This window comes from Microtus pennsylvanicus, chromosome 9 (assembly GCF_037038515.1).
Source record: "Microtus pennsylvanicus isolate mMicPen1 chromosome 9, mMicPen1.hap1, whole genome shotgun sequence".
Lineage (NCBI taxonomy): Eukaryota > Metazoa > Chordata > Mammalia > Rodentia > Cricetidae > Microtus > Microtus pennsylvanicus.
Genome location: NC_134587.1, coordinates 39621472 through 39644451, shown reverse-complemented (window position 1 = coordinate 39644451; position 22980 = coordinate 39621472). Strand labels below are relative to the sequence as shown.

Below are 22980 nucleotides of genomic sequence, written 5' to 3'. Positions count from 1 at the left end.
GCTCTGTTGGGCCACTTCCTGGACCCTCAATGTTAGTGGGAGAGCAAGAGTCCCTCCTAGCAGAGGCCACTCGGGTAATTTTGTTTGGTTTAGTTGTTGTTTGTTTTTTGGGTTTTTTTAAAAAATATTTATTTATTTATTATGTATACAATATTCTGTCTGTGTGGATGTCTGCAGGCCAGAAGAGGGCACCAGACCTCTTTACAGATGGCTGTGAGCCACCATGTGGTTGCCGGGAATTGAACTCAGGACCTTTGGAAGAGCAGGCAACACTCTTAACCACTGAGCCATCTCTCCAGCCCCCTTTTTTTGGTTTTTTTAAGTCAGGGTTTCTCTGTGTAGCTTTGGAGCCTGTCCTGGAACTCGTTATGTAGACCAGGCTGGCCTCGAATTTACAGAGATACGCCTGCCTCTGCCTCCGGAGTGCTGGGATTAAAGGCATGCACCACCACCGCCCAGCTGCGCACTCAGATGTGAATGCTAAATAATCCAGTACCTCAGAACCAAAAACTCCTGGGCCACAGGGAAGGGGATGAGGGGAGTACATGCCAGCCTTCTCTTCCACGGCCATTGGCTTCCCATTCAGAGACAAGGCCATGGAAGCCAGGAAGAAGCCAGACTGCAACCACCCTGTTCTCTCAGCAGCTTGAAGTCCACCACTCTACCCGGTCCCAACTGTTCCCTCGCCCTAAGGGAAAGGATCATCAGGAGAACCCCAACAGGCTGGCCATGGTGGAGGCTGTCCCCGTGGCTGCTTCTTAAATTTGCTGCAGGGTAGATTGAGTTTCTTTACTTGGTGAGGATTTCTCATGGCCACCTGGGCTCCTGGCCTTTCAGGACCAAAAGTTCAAGGCACAAATGGTGCTTTGTGTTCCCTGCTGGGGTCATGGGACTTGGAGGAGATGACAGGTAGGGCTTGTGAGGGGCAGGTCCCAGCCCTAGGTGGGAAGTGACTAGGTTCCCAGCAGCAGCGCAGCACCAAGGTAACCTCCAGGGCCATCCACTGCTGAGGTATGTGGGCCTTGACAGGAGTGGGGCCAGGTCTGGGCCAGTTCTGTCTCTGGGACTAGGGTGGGGAGTGGGGGCATGCAGAGAGTCCTCTCCCGGTCGTGACCTGCCCTTTCTCCACTGAGGTGCGGGGCTCAGCTAGAACCTCTTACATAACCAGCCCTGTTGCTGATGAGGCTGCAGCCGGGGCAGCCTCCCTCCCTCACGCCAGCATCACGAGCCTCCAGTGGGCTGGCCTTGGGCCTTGGGTGGAGGCCAAGCCTGGCTCATAAATAGGGGTCTCCACAGTGCCCTCTGCTCCTTCTGCCCACAGTCTTCCTTGCTCTGCCTACATTGCTGGCCTTGGGCCCAGACACCTGCTCCGCTCCAGGGAAATGGCTGTTCTTCACATGCTGTGGATGGGGCTGGTCCTGCTGGGGCTCTTGGGATTCCCACAGACTCAAGCTGAGGGTGAGAGCCATGACTCGGTGCAGCCCAACTTTCAAGAAGACAAGGTGAGGTTCCCCTACCCCACCCCAAGACAGCAGAACCCTCAGGTCAATGAGCACTTTCCGTGACAGGCTTTGTCCCATAAAAGAACGTGATTGTTCCTCCATGTTCTCAGACGTGCTGAGGCCTGAGCCAGCTGAGGGAGAGGGGGGGCTGGCCGGTTACCTAGGCCTGAAAAGAAACCCTCCTAAGCCACATCATCCCATCCAATCTCTCCTCCGAGGACACTGGCAAACGTGAGCCACATGGTGTTCGTGGTTTCCAAACACAATCCCCCTATAAGCCCAAGACACCTGGGACATGCCCAAGCACAGGTCAACACATCCGAGTCCCAGAACGACTGCGCACTGGCTAGCACTGACTGTCCAGTGAACCCCTGGACGTGCTGGGCACTGCTAGCTATGTATGCTCATGCACTGGCGCTGGCTGGGACCCTGCTGGCACTCTGCCTGGTTAGTCCATCTGACTCCTCCAGGAATGTGGCCTGCTCTGATACCCACTCCACCCCCTAGGGGGCTGGGATGAGGACATCAACCTCCTGGGGAAGAGGGGAGGGTCTTTGCTACCCACCTCCTCAATGGGACAATGGACCAGGCCTGTTAGAGAGGGAGCGGTGTGGATGAGCATTGTCCAGGGTAGGTATGCTACCAGGACCAGTGCAAGGGGCGAGTCGGAGGAGGAAGAACCAGAAGCCCACAGGGTCTGCTCATGAAGGGCATGGAGCCTTGCCAACCTAGGCATCCACTGGTTGCAGTTCCTGGGGCGCTGGTACAGTGCAGGGCTGGCCTCCAATTCAAGCTGGTTCCGGGAGAAGAAACCGGTACTGTTTATGTGCAAGACGGTGGTAGCTCCCTCCACAGACGGCGGCCTCAACCTCACCTCTACCTTCCTCAGGTGAGAGAATGGGGTGTGGCAAGTTTCTGGGATCCCAAAGCCCCCACATCATTGTCTAGGGACATCCTGGGGCTTGTTTCCTTCCTTCAATGGTGATCTGCCCACAGGAAGAACCAGTGTGAAACCAAGATCATGGTACTGCAGGCTTCAGCGGTTCCCGGGCAATACAACTACAACAGCCCCCGTGAGTGAGCCGCTTCCTGATCTTGGTCAATTCTGAGGTCCTTGCCGGCAGGTTGGACAACCCCCTATCTGAAAACTGTGGAGATAATGGTCACGCCACCAGGGTCAGTCATCCAAGGACAGATCTGGTTGTGAATCTGCTTTAGGCACACAGGGCAGGTGTAGGTGTTGGGGACACACAGACCTCTCTCTGGGGACCATGTCCTCCCTGAAGCCTACCCATGGTTCTCCCAGGCCCCTTTCCTGCCCAAATGGAATTTTCCAGTTCTCTGCTGCCCAAGTGGCAGCAAATCCTACCCACGCTTCAACAGTCCCTACCCATGGACCTCTCTCCAGCCCTCACCTAAGCTATGGCTCCCAGCAAGAACCTTATTTCCTTCTCCTTCTGGCTGTATTGAAACCCAGATTTTCTGAGCCTAAGTGTTTTCTGCCTTGTCCCCAAGGCTTGTAGTTTGGGGACAGTGTTCCTGGACTGTGCAGGCATGAAGCCAGAAACTGGCAGGTGGCCACCTAGGGAGGGACAAGGGAGGCAGTCAAAGAGACTGTGGGAGGACATGTCCTGGGAGACACAGGCCTGAGACCCTTCCTACAGTGAAGCCTTCAGAGGTCACCCCTTCCATAGAGGAAGACAGAGTTGTGGGAGACATGTATCCCAACCGGAGTCTTCTCTTGGGTTCCCAGACTGGGGCAGCATCCACTCCGTCTCCGTGGTGGAAACCAACTATGATGAGTACGCACTGCTGTTCAGCAGGGGCACCAAGGGCCCAGGCCAGGACTTCCGCATGGCCACCCTCTACAGTAGGTATCATACCCCACCAGGCCCCCACACAGGGGAGACCCCTTAGAGGCTTGGCATGAGGCCGGAGGAAGACCAAGACCTGATCCTCGGGGAGCATACCAAACAGGTGGTCCCCATGACACAGCTGAGGGGGCAGAATGGAGGCTTTTCTGTCTCCTGAGGCTGGCCCCTTCTTTATCTACCAGGCCGAACCCAGACTGTAAAGGACAAGGTGAAGGAGAAATTCACCGCCTTTAGCAAGGCCCTGGGCCTCACAGAGGAGGACATTGTTTTCCTACCCCCACCGGGTGAGTGAGGCCAAGATGCGGGGGAGGGAATTATAGTCGGATTAGTGCTTTGATTGCCACAGGGTGAGGGGAGACTGCGCAGAGCGTGGCCTTGCCCTACCACCTACTAGCCCAGGGGACTGTAAGGAAATAAACGGGTGTCAGTCTGTTCCAACATCATCACCTCTGTCTGCAGCCCCCTTTACTGGGAACCCCTTTCCTGGTGGGTACCTAGTACCTCTGTCTGCCAGTCCCCCAGATAGAGGTTTAGGGGTGTCACTGGAAAGAGCTGATGGCTAGAGACCATCCCTTGTGTTTTGAAGAACAGACTGTAGAGCCGGGATGGGATAGAGTTTGAAGTTTGGGGCCTCAGCAAAACGAACTCTCCATAACCTTGGGGGAGGCTTCTTCGAGTCACGGGAGAAACACAAAGCCCTGGTGACGATGGGTCTAAGCCTGACCCTGACTGCTTCCCTGGGCTTCTTTCTTGGCAGATAAATGCATTCAAGAGTAAAAACGGGTGAGAGAAGCCAGTCACTGCGCAGGCTCCACTCGGTAAGTGCTGTTCTTGTTCATTTACCGTCACAACACATAACCACAGAGCGGTGGGGACGCAGCTCTCCAAGCAGAACAAGGTCCAGGTGAGACAGAAGAAATGACAGTTCCAATACCAATGGCTAGGGTAGGGTTGATGGCCAAGGGCTCATGGGGAAAGGGTAAGGGTGTGGGAGCCTAGTTCCAAACAGAATGAGGAGGAGCTTCCTCTCTGAAGCTCATCCTACAGAAGGGGCCTCCAAGGAACCGGAATGGGCAAGATCAGGAAAGGGAATGGCCAGGGTTGAAAATGCCAAGTCAGAGGGTTCTTCACTTGTGCCAAAATTGAGGTTTTGGGACCATAGACTCTGGAGGAATCCTCCAGAAGGAGGCCCTTGCCAGAAGTACAGTTTGGGCCCCATGAGGACAAGGACATGCCTGTGTCCCTGATGGATTCTGTTCTTCTGTCCAGGTGATCTGGCCCTCAGGACTCCTTTGCTCTGTCACCCTTGAGATCCCAGCCCTGGCTCCCCAAAGTGCCTTTACACCCTCCAGCCTTGTCTTGACTGAGGAATAAAGTCCAAAGCAATTCAGATCTTGTCTCTCGTCTATGTGTCCTCCAGGTCCCTGGGCTGCTCCGGGCCCCTCTTATAAATATCTTAATGTGATAACCAGCGGGGTGTCTGTTCCTGTTGCAGCTCTGATTAGGGATATTCTGGACTCAGCCCCTGCCCTGCTCAACCTCACCACCTCACCACATACCCCAACCCTTCTGGCCACAGCCCCTTTGAGCTGCCAGCCACAGGCAGGCCTGGGCTGGGGGAGGTCAGTCACTTAATAGCTAATCCCTTAGACATGTGTCCACTCCTGCCCTGACAGTAGCCTTTCAAACAGGAAAAGCCTCCAGGGAGCCTCAGATCCCATGAACTTTCAAGGTGTAAGCTTAGACCCTTTGGATTGGGCAATAAAGCTGGAGGGACAAAAGGGAGCCATTTGTTTGCTAGGGACTAGATGAGCATCCGGGCTTCCCATGGATAGAGCTGGCTGAGGAGAGGCTGCCTGACCCTCTGCCTACTCTGACCCCCTGGGGTAGGGAATGTAGAGTCAGGAGCAAGTCAATCAGTGGTCTATCCCAGTGTCCTAGGACAGGACAGCCACCTCAGGGCATCTTGGGGACACAAAAGCCACTCAGAGGAAGCCATCCTAGCTCTTCTGCCCCGAGGATCCTCCACAGTGCTGTAGGCTCTGCTGGTTAGCTTGTTCCTTGACCTCCTTGGAGTGTCCCTAGGCTGGGCTAGGTCACCTGTGGAGGTTAAAATTAATAAAAAGGAATTGTGGAGACCGAAAAATGCAGGCCTGTTTCCACCTTGTCTGACAATCCAAACAAGAGTTTGGAGATTTGACAAGCATAGTTGCACATCCTAGCTCAAGAGGTGATTGTTTGGTTCTTTTGAAGTTAAGATAGCTCAGTGCCATCCTAATAGGTGGTCAGGAAGTGCAGATGTGGTAGTCAGGATGTGCAGATGTGATGGTCGGGATGTGCAGATGTGATGGTCAGGATACACAGATGTGGTAGTCAGGATGTGCAGATGTGATGGTCAGGACGTGCAGATGTGATGGTCAGGATGTGCAGATGTGATGGTCAGGATGTGCAGATGTGGTAGTCAGGATGTGTGGATGTGATGGTCAGGATGTGCAGATGTGGTAGTCAGGATGTGCAGATGTGATGGTCAGGATGTGCAGATGTGGTAGTCAGGATGTGTGGATGTGATGGTCAGGACGTGCAGATGTGGTGGTCAGGATGTGCAGACGTGGTAGTCAGGATGTGCAGATGTGGTAGTCGGGATGTGCAGATGTGATGGTCAGGATGTGCAGATGTGGTGGTCGGGATGTGCAGATGTGGGTGGTGGTCAGGATGTGCAGATGTGGGTGGTGGTCAGGATGTGCAGATGTGGTAGTAAGGATGTGCAGATGTGGTAGTCAGGATGTGCAGATATGGTAGTCAGGAAGTGCAGATGTGGTAGTCAGGATGTGCAGATGTGGTAGTCAGGATGTGCAGATGTGGTAGTCAGGATGTGCAGATGTGGTGGTCAGGATGTGCAGATGTGATGGTCAGGATGTGCAGATGTGATAGTCAGGATACACAGATGTGGTAGTCAGGATGTGTGGATGTGATGGTCAGGATGTGCAGATGTGATGGTCAGGATGTGCAGATGTGGTAGTCAGGATGTGCAGATGTGATGGTCAGGATGTGCAGATGTGGTAGTCAGGATGTGCAGATGTGATGGTCAGGATGTGCAGATGTGATGGTCAGGATGTGCAGATGTGGTAGTCAGGATGTGCAGATGTGATGGTCAGGATGTGCAGATGTGGTAGTCAGGATGTGCAGATGTGATGGTCAGGATGTGCAGATGTGATAGTCAGGATACACAGATGTGGTAGTCAGGATGTGTGGATGTGATGGTCAGGATGTGCAGATGTGATGGTCAGCATACACAGATGTGGTAGTCAGGATGTGTGGATGTGATGGTCGGGATATGCAGATGTGATGGTCGGGATATGCAGATGTGGTGGTCAGGATGTGTGGATGTGATGGTCGGGATATGCAGATGTGATGGTCGGGATATGCAGATGTGGTAGTCAGGATGTGCAGATGTGATGGCCAGGATACACAGATGTGGTAGTCAGGATGTGTGGATGTGACGGTCAGGATGTGCAGATGTGATGATCGGGATACGCAGATGTGGTGGTCAGGATATGCAGATGTGCTCTGTTCTTTCTTTGTAACAATGCAGTTACCTAGGGAAGGGTGGTCTTCAGCGTACATGACCTAGAGTACGCGACTTGGGGCACCTCGCTACCTAGACAACAACCCTACCCATCTTTGTTCCTGCCCATCTACGCTCAAGACCTTCCTTGCCTACCCTCAGTCCGTACCCTACAGATGTTTCCTGAAGGTGTACAAAAGATGCATCAGCTGGCAGCCCAAGGAGGCCTGCACCCATGTCAGGTGAACGCTGCCTCCAACTCCGCTCAGGGCTGCAGGAGCCAGGACTCTGAAGACCCAGACTGGTCACATAAGCCAGAGTTACCCTACAGATGACAATCCAGGACAGACGTGCCAGAGGCCACCCTTTGTCTGTCCAGGCCAGGGGAAGGAAGACACACAGGAGACTATTAGTAGCTGAGATGCAGAAGGGGACCTTCTCAACAGATCAGTGCGCCGGTACACTGACATAGCTGAGCCTGGAGTTTCCTCCCCAAACCCCACCCCAACCTAGGACTGCACTGGGGGTGGTCTCTGGTATGGAGCAGACAGGAAGGCATGGTCACCGTAGCTCCAGGCAGTTCACCCAGCCCACGACACCCTCACCGTCAGTCATGCTTGGGGAATGGCTACACCTGCTGCTGCTTCTGCAGCCAGAGATTCAGACACCCGGGAGGCCCATTGCTGTGCTGCCTATGAGCTGGGTCTTTCCCCAAAGAGCTCCTGGTCTCTCTCTATAGTCCCCAAGCACAGTAAATGTCTGAAGAAGCTGGCAGAAGCGGCGTTTCCCAGGGGAAGGCAGAGAGTGGGTGATGAGAGGCAAGGACTGACCTGAGGCTCCCAACCACATGAGCTGACTTCCTCAGGGCAGTTCCTGCAGGGTTGGGTGCAGGGAAAGGGTGGAACCCTGGTTCTGCAGGAGGAAGACCCAAGCAGGCCTGAGGGTCCTTCTTGGATCCTGTAGTCTCCAGCACGCAACCTAAGGGCAGTACTGTTGGCTTAGCTGCCCAGAAGCTCCTGGCCTGAGACTGCAATTACCTGTGGCAAGCCATACCCACCCTGCCGCATATGTGCCCTGGGAGCCACTGCAGACAGATTCAACCTTCAAGCATCTCAAATACAAGGCTGCTGAGATGTCTCAGATGGTAACAGTATTTTCTGACTTGTCCCACGACCTGACTTTGATTCCTGGGACCCAAGGATGGAAGAAGAGAACCAACTCCCGCAAGTTGCCTCTGCCCTCCACATGCACACCATGGCACACATGCACCCACACACGATAAAATAGATAAACATGTAAAACAATGATAATAAGGACGATGATTGAGGAAGGCACCCAGTATTGACCTCTGGTCTCTGTTTACATGTGTACACATGTGCATGTTCCATGTGTGTTCACTTGGATACATACAACACACACACAAAGGCAAGAGTACTACTGTTGTGCTTATACAGGACAATGTAGTCCTGTTTATTTGATCTTTCATGCATGTGCGAGGGCCCTGTTGTCTATGTGAGCTGAGCCTGAGGTCCTCTGGCTTCAGTCTTTCTCACTAGGTTTACTAGTGTGTACCACTGTGCCCTACAGCGCCGCTGTTCTGAAAAGACACAATTGTCCTGGAAAATTTGATGGCTGTCTGTAATGTACATGTTCTTCAACATTTAATAAAATTAAATTTTAAAAAACGATGATTTTAAGTTTGTCAAAATGTTGATAATTCTCCCATCTGGGGATCATTATGCTATTATTTCTGCTTTTTCGTTGGTTTGAAATTTTTAAGTCCAAAAAAGAAATTCCTGTCTTTCCAGACTATTTTTCTTTACTGGGGCTGGGGCTGACTGCGATGAGAGGTCACAGAGAAAATAAGCATGCACACACACACGCACACACACGCACACACACACTCTCACACACGCGTGCACACACATGCATACACACACACATACCCATACACACACATTCACACACTTCTGTGTGTGCACTCCAGTGGTCAGTCAACCCCTTTAATGCCCCAGTACCTTCTGGTCTCCAGGTCTTGTTCAGTGGTGAGCCCTGTCACTAATATGAAGGCTTGGGGTCTGGACAGTGGGGAAGGGCCTACTAAATTGGAAAGCCTGCTCCCATCTGCACCCATGCCCACAGCGCCTGCAAGGCTTGGGCAAGGTACAGTCAGCCCACCAAAACCCCGAGTTCCCAACCTCAGAGGTGTTTACTGAGAAATGTCGCCTGAGCTGGGGATGTCACTTGATTAATGTCCTGTCTGTGGTCATTCAGCCTCGCCATAGGCCAAGAGGAGAGACAGAAGATCTCATAGGCCATGTAGCAACAGGGACAAGTCATGTCTTCCTCCAGCCAGTTTGGCTTCACCTCCATGGACTCCCAAAAGGGTCTACAGTGGGGAAAAGCAAAGTGCCCTCTGTAGCCTCAAGGACACCATACCCTTCCTCTGGGGTTAGGAGCCCTGGGTCCTGGGAGTCCAGTTCCCCGCTGTCAGCAGTTAGTTCACTTGTCGTATACCGCACCACCCTAGTATGGCCACAAGGGGCAACCCTCGGCCGGTTCTTCAACCAGAAACAAAGTATGTCAAATTACATATAACAGTATTACAAGTTATGTAAAATCTTGTCCTTAATGTTTAAAATCCCTGGATGCCAATGGGGTTCCACCCTAACCGGAGTGTTCTTGACATGTTGGGTCTTGATATGCTGCTGCTGGAGTTGGTCTCAAATTTCTTGGTTCGTAGCCGGGTGGTTGTGGCGCTCGCCTTTAATCCCAGCACTTGGGAGGCAGAGGCAGGCGGATCTCTGGGAGTTCAAAGTCAGGCTGGTCTACAGAGCTAGTTCCAGGAAAGGCTCCAAAGCTACAGAGAAACCCTGTCTTGAAAAACAAACAAAATCAAAACAAAACAAAACAAAATTCCTTGGTTCAGTGGGATAGAGAGATAGTTCAATACTTAAGAGTGGTCGTTGCTCTTCCAAAGGACCGGGGTTCAGTTCCCAGCACCCATATGGTAACTCACAACTGCCTGTAATTTCAGCTTCAGTGAATCTGACATCCTCTTTTGGATTCTACGAGTACCTGCATTCACATGTACACAGGCGCGCGCGCGCGCACACACACACACACACACACACACACACACACACACACACACACATAATTTAAAAATTAAAGTACATAAAATATTCCTTGGTTCAAACAGTGACCCTGCCTCCACCCCCCAGCATAGTCAGGGCCATTGCCATGCACTGTTGGCCTAGTTCACTGCCTAAGCACTGAAGACACAAAATTGGTAAACAAACAAACAAACAAAACCCACAACCACCACCACAAAACGCCAGCGGCTTCAGAGGAGACTGAGGATCAAATCACTGCCGAATTTAGCAGTTTAGGACAATAAGCTGTCTTATCTCTGGGTCTGATGCAGGCCCTCTAGTGGAAGGGGATGCAGTGTGCTGTCTCCCAGACCTGTGGCTGAACAGGGCTCTGCATGGCTCTGCCTTCTAGCTCCCTCGCTAGCACTGACCGGCCTCATCCTTTGCTAGTCAAAGGCGTCACCAGCTGCCTTGTGTTGGGTGAGCAATACAATACAGTTGGGAGAAATGACAGAGCCATCACTTCTGCCATATTCCTGTGAGCAGAAGCAAGACTTTAGGTGCAGCTTCTGGGAGGGGTCAGTTGAGGGAGGAAATGCAAGCAGACATCAGGGCTGTCCTAGAGAATCCTAAAACCACAGGGACAAGCAGGGAAGATAAGTAATGACGTGGGAGAGACGGAGAGAGACTTGGGCAGAGCTGAAATGTTCTAAGAAGAGCTTCAGGAGCACTCTTTCAAAAGATGCTGTTTCAGCAAAGAGCTAAGGGTAGTTAGTATACAGTTCTGGGGACATAAACAGCCCACACAAAGGCTCTGAGACAGGAGTCTCAGCAGACTGAGCAGACTAGAAAATAGTGGGAACTGGGGTGTGTTTGGCTGACTGAACTCTTCAAATATGCTAGCACAGTTCGCAAAGTCACTAGCCGCTCTCATGGGGCTCTTGTACGGTCATGACAGCCCTCTTACACAGCTTTGGGAAGGCTTCTGTTCCCATTCCGCCATTCAGGCCTCCATCCTCTGCCCATAGCAGCTCAAACAACATCAGCTCATATCCTACAGCCCCTGTTGTGGATTCTGACCAGCACTCTGAGGCAACCCGAGTGTTGCCCTGTTGATTATCCATCTCTTCCAACAGATCTTGTGTTGATCAAAGCATCCTCAAGGCTAAGGCGGCAGGTAGCAAGGGAGGGGGGATGGGGTGGGCAGTTCAGATGATGGGAGGGTATTGGAGTAGGGAGGCTTCACTGTTTGCACTGTCTACCCAACGTACTGCACTCACTCTTGCATTTTGGTTTGTTACAATTCAGCCTGGAAAGAGGTGTGTTTGAGGCTGGAGAGATGGCTCAGAGGTTAAGAGCATTGACTGCTCTTCCAAAGGTCCTGAGTTCAATTCCCAGCAACCACATGGTGGCTCACAACCATCTGTAATGGGGTCTGGCGCCCTCTTCTGGCCTGCAGGCATACACACAGACAGAATATTGTATACATAATAAATAAATATTTTTAAAAAAAAGAGGTGTGTTTGTATCTAAAGTGACATGAAGGGAGGCCTTCGGGATCAGTCCACGGGGAATGTTTAGGAAAGAGGACCAGGATTGAAGAGTGGCAGATGTGAGCAGGGTCGCAAGAAGGCACAAGAAGTGAGGCCCTGCCGGTCGGTGGTGGCCCACATCTTTAATACTGGCATTCGGGAGGCAGAGTTCAAGACCAGCCTGGTCTACAGAACGAGTTCCAGGACAGGCTCCAAAGCTACACAGAAAAACTCTGTCTCGAAAAACAAACAAACCAAACCAAAGCCCAAAAAAAAAAAAGGAGCCTACTAAAGTTCTAAGTCCCGCCCTCTAGTCCGGCCCCGCTCTAAGCCCCGCCCTCCAGGTGCCTCCAGCCCCGCCCCACGCTCTAAGCCCCGCCCTTTAGCTCGGGCCTGCGCGCCGGGCCTGATCTTCAGCAACACTGGGAGCCCTAGGTACCGCCCCGCCCCGCTGCCTCGTCCTTCCGTCTCCCCTGACACCAGAAGTTCCGCCCCGAGCGGACTCCGGAGCTTGCGAATCGCCGAGCCCGTATTTCTGCGCAGGCGCCCTCAGTCCACAGCTGGCTAGGTTCCTGCAGCGAAACCGCTTTGCGGCCATGGCCCCTCCGCCGCTGTCGCCGCCGCTGTGCGTTCTGCCGCCAGGCTCGGGCCCTCCCCGCTTCGTGTGCTATTGTGAGTCGGAGAACAGCGGAGACGGGGACGGCGGCGGCTTCAACCTCTAGTGAGTGGGGTCTAGGGATGTGGGGTGCGGGAGCGCAGCGGGCGCCGTGCCTGACAGCCCCTCCCGCCCAGTGTGACGGACGCCGCGGAGCTCTGGAGCACCTGCTTCTCGCCTGACAGCCTGGCGACGCTCGTGCGTACCCGCGCTGGGGATGGGAGACATCTGGGAGCCTAGCACCCCTTACGCCCCGCCCCTTTGCCTGTGGTCCTAATAGTATTCCAGGGTTGGGCAGTTTGGAGCGTCTTGTGGGTCCAGGGTCCCAGGCAGGTAGTGACAGTTCCGTGTTCCCAGTAGAAAACCCGATTTGGCCTAAGTGGGACCGAGGACATCCCTTCCCGGTTCAGGTGAGTCCCAATTAGAGAGGCCATGTGGGTGAGGAACTTGGGGTAGGGTTAACACACGTCCTGTCCATAACACCATTGTCTCTCTACTTAGGGCAGCTTGCCAGCAACAAGCAGTGACTGTAAGCCTGCAAGAGGATAGGGCCTCGATGACCCTTTCAGGGGACACCTCCGCACTAGCCTTTGACCTCTCCAAGGTGCCCAGCCCAGAGGCAGCGCCTAAGCTCCAAGCTTTGACTCTCAGCCTGGCAGAGCGTGTGTACAACCTAGAGAAGCGGCTGGCAGGTAGGATGTACGTGGGCACCTGAACCCTCACTCGGGGACCTGCTTTCGCATACCCTTGTGGCACTGAGTGGGGTGCCCCATGCTTTCTCCCGGCTGCAGAAGAGACTAGTCCCAGGAAGAACACCCATCCAGCGGGCCCTCAGTTCTTCTTACCAGGTAAGAGGCTGGCCTAGCAGGGAGGTTGACTGGGCTTTCTCTGGAACTGCCTCCCCCAGTGCCCCATGTTCTAGAGAGAATCTTTCAGAGTGGACAGAGTTCTGCTCAGGGTTCTTTGGGGCTCAAGATTTCCCTGATCTGATTTTCTGACAGAACCTGATCACCAGAGAGGCAGCTCTGGACTTGGAGTCAGGAGACGGTGTCCAGGGGAGTCTCTCATCAACCCTGGCTTCAAAAGGTACCTGCCCTCATGTCTTTCCTACCCTGGTCCCCTCCCTTTCCTCTGTGCGTTACCTACATTGTCTTCTAGTAAGAAGCCAGCTGGTGGTGTAGACTTCGATGAGACCTGAAGATACAGCAGAACCTGTGTCCTTGCCAGAAGCCTGTCTACAGGGAAAGGGGTAGATCCAAGACCCCCACCAACCAGAGAAAGCCACTGCTTAACTTCCACCGACTGGTCTTGCTGTTGGGCAGGAGCGCCTCTCATCCCTTCCTGGTTAAATAAACTGCTCTCTTGGGGAGAAATGCTAGGCCAGACTCGACTGGTGAGGAACCGCCTTGGGGAGGAAGCCAGAGAAGGGCCTTTTGATGTGGAGCCCAGGGGGCAAACAGGTGCATCAGGCTCTGTGCACCCAGGAGGCGCTCCTGGCTGGGTCTAGGGTAGAGCTTTCTTAGACTGTCTATGTTGTTTCTGCATGGCCAGCCCAGAAGCTGAAAAGGTCCCTGCCTGGTAGGGCTAGGACTCCCTACGGCTTGGAGTGCCGCCCCACGCTTCTAAGCTCCACCCACGCAGGGCAGGTCACACCTGTTGCGCGTACAGAGATGCACAGAGGGCTTGTCTTGGGGAAGATGCGTGTTTGGAAGACACCCACAGAGCATCAGATGGTGGGAGCCCCTCAGAGGAGGAGATGGGCTGACCCACAGTCTGTGGTGGGGCTAAGGAATGTAGGCCTGCCCCCACCCACCTGGCCGGGATCCCGGATGTTGAGCTCCATGGAGCTAGCTCTTCTCCCCACCCTTCTTGGCCATCCAGGGCACCCCGCCCAGCTCTGGCCTGACTGGTTTGGGAGACTAATCCAGTCTCCTAGATCTCTGCCGGCCCCAGGCCTTTGAGCCAGCACCACGGAGGAGGAGGAGGAGGAGCTGTGCCTTGCCTGCCGGACTCTCCTGCCCCGTCATTTTAGGCTGTCATCTTGAATTGTGTTTCTCACCGTGGGGTTGGGCTGGCGTAATTGTGGGCCTCTGGCCACTTGGATGTTCAGGACACGCTTACTTGGGGGCACAGATGCCTTTATAGGCCTCAGAGGAGTGTATGGAGTTGGGGGGCTAACGGGGGTGCACAGCGGGCCGGTAAGCTGCCAAGATCTCTGCACTGTGGGGACACGTGTACTTGAACTCCTTCTCCTGCAGCGCGCTGTCCAGGTAGCGGCGGACAGCACCCAGGTCCTCGGGGATGGGCATCTGGCGGAAGTGTGCACACACGGTCTGTGGGTACGACAGAGTGTGATGAGGGAGGGCCTCACGTGACGCCCCTTCTCCCCACACCTACCAGCTGGCGCCCCACTCACATCCACAATGTGCAGCTTGGGCAGCAGGCTGCAGTCAGCCAGTGTGAATTGGTCACCATCCAGGAATCGGCGCCGGGACTCACGAAGCTGTGGCTCCTGTGCCAGTTCATGGTCTAGTGGGGTGCGCAGGTAGGCATCCAGCTTGGTCAGGGCCCGGAGCAGCTGCTGACACAGGGCTTGGGAGCAATGGCGCAGTAAGGACTTAAGCTTGGCCTTGGGTAACCCTCCTGCCTGTCAGGGCTGGGCTGGGTCTCACCATTGTCCTGTGTAGGCACTGGGTTCTTGATGAAGGCGGAAAACTTGTGGAAGATGTCATTTCCTGCCGTGTTGGACTCCCGGTACCTAGGTGCCAGGCTAGGGAAGCTGTAAGTGGCAGTGGTTTGAGAACTCCAGTCAGATCCTCACACCACGTCTCAACACACCCTTCCTAAGCATTCTCCCAAGCGTCCCCCAGGGAGTCCCATCCTTGCTTTGCCGCCCCATCACGTGCTCACTCGGGTGGCCTCAGCGTCGCCTCCAGAAACTCCTCAATCTGCAGCGTGTCTGTCTTGACATCCCCATCATAGAGCAAGATGGGCAGCTGCGAGCCTGGCGCGAAGTCCTTCAGCACATCCAGTGCCCTGTGGACACCAGGCAGAAGGGAGGTGGCTGGCCCGAGGTGGGCAGGAGCCAGGGGGGGTCCAGGGCCGTGTCTCACCTTCGTGTGTCCACTGTGGTGAGGGTGAAGGGCACACCCTTGAGGAGTAGGACCATGAAGAGCCGCTGACAAGAAGGGCAGTGTCCCACACTCTCGCCGTCTTCGCTGGCCTGGGTGGGTGGAGCAGGGGTGTTGGGTTGGGAGCAGACCCAGGAATCCTGACACCTGGCTGGGTGGGAACCTGCCTCCCACTGCCATTGGCTCTGGAGGCACGCTAGGACTCTGGCCTGGTTGGGCCTGGCATCTACAAGAGTGTAGAGAGGGCCCTTGACCTGAGCCCTGGTATGGGGAAAGCAGGGGAAGCCGGGAACTTGGAGGCAGGTAGGGACAGGGCCTGAACTTAGGGTCCTGCCACAACCTTTTCTTCCAGCACCAGAGAGTTCTAGACACAGAGACTGGCTACAGGGTGGGGTAAGCCAGAGAGCCTTCTAGGTGATTAACCCACACAACTAGGTATCGATGCTAACAACTCAGCTCAGGGAAGTGGCCAAAGAGGAGCTCAGGACCTGCCCGCACTCAGATCTGAGCTCTGGCCTGAGAGCCAATGGAGCTATCTGGCAATACCCCCTCCTGGCACATGAACTTGAATCTCTAGATAAATGTCTGGTGCAAGCTACCGGATTGACAGCTCCCCACCATGGGGCTTTCTCCCAGGGCCGGGCCAGGTATAGGAGCCAAGGTTTAGAGACCCAGGCTATCTGATCCCCCTCCCATATGGAAACTCCTCCCCCAGGCTGCCTGACTCTGTTCAGCCCTGTGTGGGGCAGCTTCAGCCCAACACGGGGGGGGGGGGACACCCCTAGGAAGACCCACCCCTTAGCCTACACAAGAACACAGAACACCCCCTCCAGCCCGGCCTGCCCAGAACCTTCACAAACAGCTGGAGCTTGGTGGTTTCGGCCATGGTAGGAGTTGAGGCATCCGGCAGCAGCTCAGGGCACACACAGGGTGTGCCTTGGGAGCTCTTTAAGTCTCTCTGGATGCTCCACCCCCCACAGTCAATGGGCCCGCCCCACAGAGCCACCTAGGCAGCAGATAGGTAGCCAGGGCAGAGCCAGTTGTCTGTATAAGAGCAGGGTGTCCGTGCTTAACAGTGACCACAGGGAGCCTGAGTCTCAGGACTGGCGGTGAGTATAGCAAGCTGACTCACAGCAGAAGCCTCAGTGTGATTGTGATGGGGCCAGCGAGGTGAATACAGACGGGAGAGGAGAGACAGGGGCATTGGGGACTACTAGCCTGGGAAGGACAGCTCTGAACTGGAGCTGCCCACGCTGATCTCAGTACCCTGAAGTACATACATCTCCATTGTCCAGTCCTTATCCCAGGAAGCCAGGGAGTAGGGATGAGTGGGAAATGCCTCAGTTTCCCCATCTGTGTGATAAGCCGTTCAGGAAGAGATGCCCCCTCCCTCCAACAAAGCCCAGTTAGGTAGGGTCCTCTGCCCTCAGGGCGGGCCCACATTCCTGACATGTTCCTGGCTGGCCGGCTGATAAACCTGGTTTTGGTGTTTAACCCACCTGGGCAGAGGACTCCATGCCACCATCCCGTCCACACAGGCTCAGAGTGGGTTTCCTGCTCTTAACCTTCAGATGGCACCAGCAAGGGTTAGCTACCTGCTGGCAGAGGAGCTGGGGATCCTCGGTGGGAAGGAAAAGGCCAGGGTGATCTGACCCCCACCAAGCACACACCTGCGGCTCCCTCAGGCTTTCCGAGCCCACTGGGGTCCACAGGGCGCTTTGCCTTGCATTCCTTGTGTCTCTGCCTGCGTTTGCTATCAGGCAGCCAGCCCTCCAGACTTGGTCTTCAGAACGTGATCTCAGAGGACTGGCTCTGCCCACGGCTAAGACCAGGACCTGGTGATTGCTTCCCCCTCTCTGGTAGGTTGGTGCCATTCAGGCTGGGTAGTGTAGCCAAGGTGGCTCCTGCCCACTCACCTGCTCTCATGCCTGCCTCTGGCCAGTGCCTCAGCTGTCCCAGGTGCCCCCCTTCCTTAGCCCTGTCTGGTCACTTCCCAGGCCTCAGTGGAGCTCCCAGACAGGTAGAATGTAGCTCTGACATCCGTGGGGCTTGACTCTGTGCCAATTTCTCCTCCGACTCTCGCCTTAACTCCTAGAGCTGTATTTTGGCTTCTCACTGACATGGCCGGCTTTTTGCTTTGTGGTTTTCTCTCCTTTGTAGACAGTACAGTAGCCCCTGAAACCTTTCCCAACTGCCAGTGGTCACCGGACGTGCCCTGAGTTTACCTATTTCTGCAAAGCTACCCTTTATAAATGCACGAGAAAAGGTGAAGTGGACAGACAACATGGGCGGTGATGTGGAGAAAAAGAAGCAAACATATCTCAAGAAACAGGGCAGAGTGATGCAGGCTCTACCGTGCCGAGCAGAGCTGTGGACATGTCCTGTGTCAGCCGTGGGTGGGAGGAGTCATCACTGCTCTGCTCTCATGCTCACAGACACGGGGGTCGTCGCTACACCACTTGTGTCCCTCACAAGGAATGGGATAGGAGATGGCCCACATGTGCATGCCAACAGAGCCTGGTAGTACAGGGTTGTCGTGTTCCCCCCAAAGCTTCATGTGTTGGAATCTTAATCCCTAGGACCTATAATGTCCTTAATGAGACAATCAAATTGAAAATGAGACCGTTCAGTAGGCTCTAATCCAATGTGACTATGTCCTTTCAAAGGAGAAATATTGTAGCTCAGGTATTTCCCAGGGGTAGAGAGCCTGCCTGGGGGCAGGGGAGATTTGAACACACAGAGACAGGCAGGCTCACAGAACATCCTGTGAACACAATGGCAGAGGAGGGCAGGATGACACACCTGTGCTCCGAGGATGACGGAAGACCGCCCAGCAAAGTTCAGGAGTCATGGAAGGCCTGAAACACATCTTTCCTCCGGCTTTTAGTAGAGCCAGCCTGCCCTAACCCCAGTCTCTCTTCTCGTTGTACGGCAACCACAGCAAACCAACAGGAAAACACAGAGAACCGACAAAGAGCATCGTTAGCACGTGAGCTTATGAGCCGCTGCTGGCCCACGCTGAGCTGGAGACGTCTGTCGGCAACTTCCGACAGGAACACGCCAACTTTGGCTCTGTCCAGACACCATGTGCACTTGTGTGCGGCTTGTAAATAGTTTATTGATTTATTTTGTTTTAAGATATCTGTTTATTTGGTTTTTTTTGAGATAGGGTTTCTCTGTGTACCTCTGGCTGTCCTGGAACTCTCTTTGTAGACCAGGCTGGTCTCGAACCCAGGTAGCTCCAATCCACCTTCCTCTGCCTCCTGAGTGATGGGAATAAAGGCGTGAGCCACCGCGCCCAACAGTTGTAAACATTTTAAAGGAATGAGAAGAGCAGCCAGGCCTGGTGATGCTGAGGCAGGAGGATGATAAATCCTGCCAGAGGGACTGCGTGAGGCTTTGCCTCAAACAGAGAAACACAGTAAAAGGGTTGGGTACAGCTAACTCAGAGGTAGAGCAATTCCTCAACGTGTAGGGCCCTTCAATCCCAACTCCACCAATACCTACCTTCCAAAAGATGTAATGCTACCCACCTTAACTGACCCCATGACTTAAACAGACCATAGGACCTTGCCCAGAAATCTCTACTACATACAGAACACCTTCTAGGTGCTGCTAGACCCAAGACTGGCTCATGTCTCTCTGCTGTACCTGACTCCCTGATGCAATCAAGATTGTCTCTTATACAAATCCTGTTGCTGTACAAAGTTTCAACCTTTTTTTTTTTTAAAGATATGGTCTCGGGGCTGGAGAGATGGCTCAGAGGTTAAGAGCATTGCCTGCTCTTCCAAAGGTCCTGAGTTCAATTCCCAGCAACCACATGGTGGCTCACAACCATCTGTAATGACGTCTGGTGCCCTCAGAATATTGTATACATAATAAACAAACAAACAAACAAATAAATAAATATTAAAAAAATAAAGATATGGTCTCGTATAACCCAGGCTGGCCTTGAACTCCTGATCCTCCTATCTTCACTTTTCAAGTGCTGAGATTATAGGTGTCACCATACCTGGCCCCCAACAGCTCTATATTGAAGGAGACACAAACTTGCTAGGGGTTAGGGTGCAGGGGCTAGGGCACATTTGAGTATCGGTAGGGATGTGCTCAAATACTTTTGAGTTCTTCCTGTAGAAAATACCTAGATGTGGTACCAAGATCCTTGATCTCCCCAAAGGGCTCTACCGTCTCCCCAGAATTCATGTGCTGCTGAAACCCTCACCGCCATGGTAAAGGGTTAGGAGGTGGGGCTTATCAGAGCCGATCTGAGTATAAGGGTGAAGCCTTCATGAGGAGGATCTGTAATCTTACCAGGGAGACCGGCCAGGATCCCACATAGAGAATTCTGGTCTTAGACTCCTGGTCTCCAGAACTATGAAGAATTCCATGGGCCCCCAGCCCTCTGAGCTGCTAGAGAAGCCCAGAGGGGAAGAGAGGAAGGGCTGATCTGTATGTATATGGTCCAGAAAGCAGAGGCAGCTCAGAGCAGAACAAAGGAACACAGACTAGGCCAAGCCAGGCAGAATTTAGGAAACAGGCAGCCTGGGCTACCCACAAAGATCCTGTCTCAAAAACAAACAACAACAAAAGGTAATGGCCACCAAGAGATGAACTAGTGGTCAAAAGCACTTGCATTCAAACACAACCCTAACAACCCTCCTTTGACCTCTGGAGCTGCTGGTTGAAGGAGAACTAACTGCAAAATCATGGCATGTGCAGGCCCAGACACACACACACACACACACACACACACACACACACACTCATACACATACACACACACTCATATTCTCCCTCTCTCTCAACTCCAAAATCATGCCACGAACAGGCCTAAACATACACACATTCATTCTCTCTCTCTCTCTCTCTCTCTCTCTCTCTCTCTCTCTCTCTCTCTCTCTCTCACACACACACACACACACACACACACAATTGTTAGTGCATAGGTCCACAGTGACACAATTTTTAAAGCAGAGGGGACTCTGAGAATGCCAATTAACACACAGAAAATGAAATGGTCACTAGCCCTGGGCAACCTCATTGTCTCTGCTGAAAGAGAAAGGTTCCTTGGCCAGGCAGTGGTGAAGCACACCTTTAATCCCAGCACTTGGGAGGCAGAGGCAGGTGGATCTCTGTGAGTTTGAGGCCAGCCTGGTCTACAATGAGAGTTCCGGGACAGACAGGGCTATACAGAGAAACCCTGTCTCAGCCGGGCGGTGGTGGCGCACGCCTTTAATCCCAGCACTCGGGAGGCAGAGGCAGGCGGATCTCTGTGAGTTCGAGGCCAGCCTGGCCTACAAGAGCTAGTTCCAGGACAGGAACCAAAAGCTACAGAGAAACCCTGTCTCGAAAATCCAAAAACAAACAAACAAACAAACAGAGAAACCCTGTCTCAAAAACAAACAAACAAAAAAAGATAGAACTTTTGCAGCTGGAGAGATGGCTCAATTGTTAAGAGCACTGACTGCTCTTTCAAAGGACCCGGGGTTCAATTCCTAGGACCCACATGGCAGCTCACAACTGTCTATGATTACAGTTCCAGGGAACCCAATACCCATGGCAAAACATCTATACACATGAAAATAAAAACTAAAAATTAAGTACAGAGAGAGAGGGAGGGAGGGAGGGAGGGAGGGAGGGAGGGAGGGAGGGAGAGAGAGAGAGAGAGAGAAAGGTCCCTCTCCCAGTGGGATGCTCCAGAATAGGCCGTCATCTGCCACCATCACCAGGACTCCTGGCTGTGGGCATGTCACAGCCCACACTATTCCTCCCAGAGATGTCCAGCTGCAGCTGACCCAGGAAATGATCAGATCCACCCAGATCTCAGCACTGACCAAACCTGTCCTGGCTGAGGGGCAGGAAGAAAAAGGTGAGAGACTGTGTCAGAGATGCCTGTAGCATAAGAAACTACAGCTCTAGCTTTAATCCCAGGAGGATCTCTGTGAGTTCGAGGCCAGCCTGGTCTACAGAGCTAGTGCCAGGACAGGCTCCAAAGCCACAGAGAAACCCTGTCTCGAAAACCAAGGAAAAACCAAGAAAAAGGAAAAGGAAAGAAAAGACGACTCTAACTGGTCCTAGAGGCAGGAGATTTTTTCTTTCTTTCCTGTTTTTGATTTTGGACAGGGTCTTCTGCAGCCCACAGCCTCCTTGAACCCCCATCTTCCTCCGAGTGCTGGGGCTACAGGTATCACCACTGAACCTAATATGCTGGTTAGTGACAAAAGCCAGGGTCATCTAGGAAGAGGGAGCCTCAATTCAGAAAACACCTCCATTAGACTGGCCTGTAGGCAAATTTGTGGGACATTTTCTTGATTTCTGGTTGATATAAGGGGGTGCCCAGCCCACTGTGGGTGGTGCTATCCCTGGACAGGTCCTAGATCATATAAAAAAGCAGGCTGAGCAAACCATGGAAAGCAAGCCAGGAAGCCGTGTTTCTCGATGGCCTCTGCTTCAGTTTCTGCCTGCAGGTTTCTACCTTGGACTCCCAAAATGACAAAAAGATGAAATAAATCTTTTTGTCCCTAAGTTCTCTTTGGTTGCGGTGCTTACCACAGACAGCCATAGGAAGCAAACTGGGCCACCTCGCTGCTCTTTCCTGTTTGACACTGTGTCCTACGAAGCTCATTTCTTCACCTTGGTATTTCGCTAATATCAGATGGAAAATGGCAGAAAGTGAGTCCCTCAGTATCCTGACTGCAGGCCAGGCCACCTCCAGTGACCACGGAGTTGGCGGGCGCTGGGTCACTGTTCGGCTGGTTGATGGGTGATCTGGGACAAAGTAAGGGTCAGGGTAATAGTGATGGCCCTGCAGCCCTGCAGGCTGCACACATGGCTGTCCAGACTGGCCTCCAGCCTGTGGCCGCGGCTGCTCTTACAGAAGAAGCTTCCAGTCACTGGCCACCCCGACACTTCTGTTCCTTCTAGGCCTGCTCAGCTCCTCAGCCTTACTGGGCTTGAGGTGGGGAAGGTGGTAGCCTCACAGCTTCCTGTGTCCTGGAGTGTTTTTTAATAGCTACATAGGACATGCCCCAGACTGGGGTGTCAGCACTGTCCTTGTCCCCAGAGAGAAGTCCTCGCACTCGGGGGAGAGGAGCAGCTGCGAGTTTCTGGGCTGCTACTTACTACTTTCTGATGGGTTAGCACAAGAATGGTATTTACAGATTGTGCCAACAACCATAGGTTAGGCATGGTGGCACACGCATGCCTTTAATCCCAGCACTCAGGAAGCAGAGGCAGGTGGAGCTCTGTGAGTTCAAGGCCAGCCAGGCCTACAGATCAAGTCCCAGGAAAGCCAAGCTATACAGGGAAACCCTGTCTTGAAAAAACAACAACAAAAGAGTGTTCCAAATCACGAGCTTGTGCAGAGGACCCAGGGTGCACACTGTTCTTTTCTAGCAACTGTTCTGGAAGCTTCAGAAATAAGATGGTAGGGTACACCTTAGAGTTGTCACAAATTCAGAAGCTTAAAGCAGTCCATCCAAATTCGTGCCCTGTCTTCAGGACAGGAATTAGTGCACTTCACTGGCTCCTGGGAACCAGGCTCTGGATTTTCTTTTGGAATTCGGGATCTGTGTGTGTGTGTGTGTGTGTGTGTGTGTGTGTGTGTGATATGTATATGTGTCTGAG

The 22980-nt window shown here is 53.3% G+C and overlaps 3 protein-coding genes across 5 annotated transcripts; 2 read left to right on the top strand and 1 right to left on the bottom strand.

The window, feature by feature from the left end:
• The first annotated feature begins 1162 nt into the window (after positions 1-1162).
• On the top strand, positions 1163-4768 carry Ptgds (prostaglandin D2 synthase). The gene is made up of 7 exons (XM_075985415.1): positions 1163-1502; positions 2252-2391; positions 2499-2575; positions 3256-3372; positions 3559-3660; positions 4134-4194; positions 4646-4768. Exons 1-6 carry the CDS (start codon positions 1383-1385, stop codon positions 4151-4153), a joined length of 576 nt encoding a protein of 191 aa, XP_075841530.1. The 5' UTR covers positions 1163-1382; the 3' UTR covers positions 4154-4194; positions 4646-4768.
• Positions 4769-12012: 7244 nt separating this feature from the next.
• Paxx (PAXX non-homologous end joining factor) lies at positions 12013-13601 on the top strand. Of its 2 annotated transcripts, none has more exons than XM_075985413.1 (7): positions 12013-12289; positions 12361-12421; positions 12584-12633; positions 12725-12915; positions 13015-13071; positions 13225-13309; positions 13386-13601. In XM_075985413.1, exons 1-7 carry the CDS (start codon positions 12165-12167, stop codon positions 13402-13404), a joined length of 588 nt encoding a protein of 195 aa, XP_075841528.1. In that variant the 5' UTR covers positions 12013-12164; the 3' UTR covers positions 13405-13601. The 2 variants fall into 2 exon arrangements, with proteins under 2 accessions (XP_075841528.1, XP_075841527.1); XM_075985412.1 differs by having other exon boundaries at positions 12022-12289; positions 13382-13601.
• Positions 13600-18261, bottom strand: Clic3 (chloride intracellular channel 3). Of its 2 annotated transcripts, none has more exons than XM_075985411.1 (6): positions 18157-18261; positions 15337-15446; positions 15134-15259; positions 14896-15002; positions 14640-14815; positions 13600-14556 (listed from the first exon to the last, which is right to left on the bottom strand). In XM_075985411.1, exons 2-6 carry the CDS (start codon positions 15390-15392, stop codon positions 14398-14400), a joined length of 624 nt encoding a protein of 207 aa, XP_075841526.1. In that variant the 5' UTR covers positions 15393-15446; positions 18157-18261; the 3' UTR covers positions 13600-14397. The 2 variants fall into 2 exon arrangements, with proteins under 2 accessions (XP_075841526.1, XP_075841525.1); XM_075985410.1 differs by lacking the exon at positions 18157-18261 and adding an exon at positions 16205-16291.
• Positions 18262-22980: the final 4719 nt, after the last annotated feature.

What these genes read in the sequence shown, in the direction of transcription:
- Clic3 (XM_075985410.1), bottom strand. Translation starts at nt 16,240, where the DNA reads ATGGCCGAAACCACCAAGCTCCAGCTGTTTGTGAAG. An exon ending in ACCACAGTGGACACACGAAG is followed by an intron (nt 15,260 to 15,336) that starts GTGAGACACGGC and finishes TGGTGTCCACAG; the next exon opens with GGCACTGGATGTGCTGAAGG. An exon ending in AGTGCCTACACAGGACAATG is followed by an intron (nt 14,816 to 14,895) that starts GTGAGACCCAGC and finishes ATTGCTCCCAAG; the next exon opens with CCCTGTGTCAGCAGCTGCTC.
- Ptgds (XM_075985415.1), top strand. Translation starts at nt 1,383, where the DNA reads ATGGCTGTTCTTCACATGCTGTGGATGGGGCTGGTCCTGCTGGGGCTC. An exon ending in CCAACTTTCAAGAAGACAAG is followed by an intron (nt 1,503 to 2,251) that starts GTGAGGTTCCCC and finishes CACTGGTTGCAG; the next exon opens with TTCCTGGGGCGCTGGTACAG. An exon ending in TGTTTTCCTACCCCCACCGG is followed by an intron (nt 3,661 to 4,133) that starts GTGAGTGAGGCC and finishes CTTTCTTGGCAG; the next exon opens with ATAAATGCATTCAAGAGTAA.
- Paxx (XM_075985412.1), top strand. Translation starts at nt 12,165, where the DNA reads ATGGCCCCTCCGCCGCTGTCGCCGCCGCTGTGCGTTCTGCCGCCAGGC. An exon ending in CCTAGAGAAGCGGCTGGCAG is followed by an intron (nt 12,916 to 13,014) that starts GTAGGATGTACG and finishes TCCCGGCTGCAG; the next exon opens with AAGAGACTAGTCCCAGGAAG. An exon ending in ATCAACCCTGGCTTCAAAAG is followed by an intron (nt 13,310 to 13,381) that starts GTACCTGCCCTC and finishes ATTGTCTTCTAG; the next exon opens with TAAGAAGCCAGCTGGTGGTG.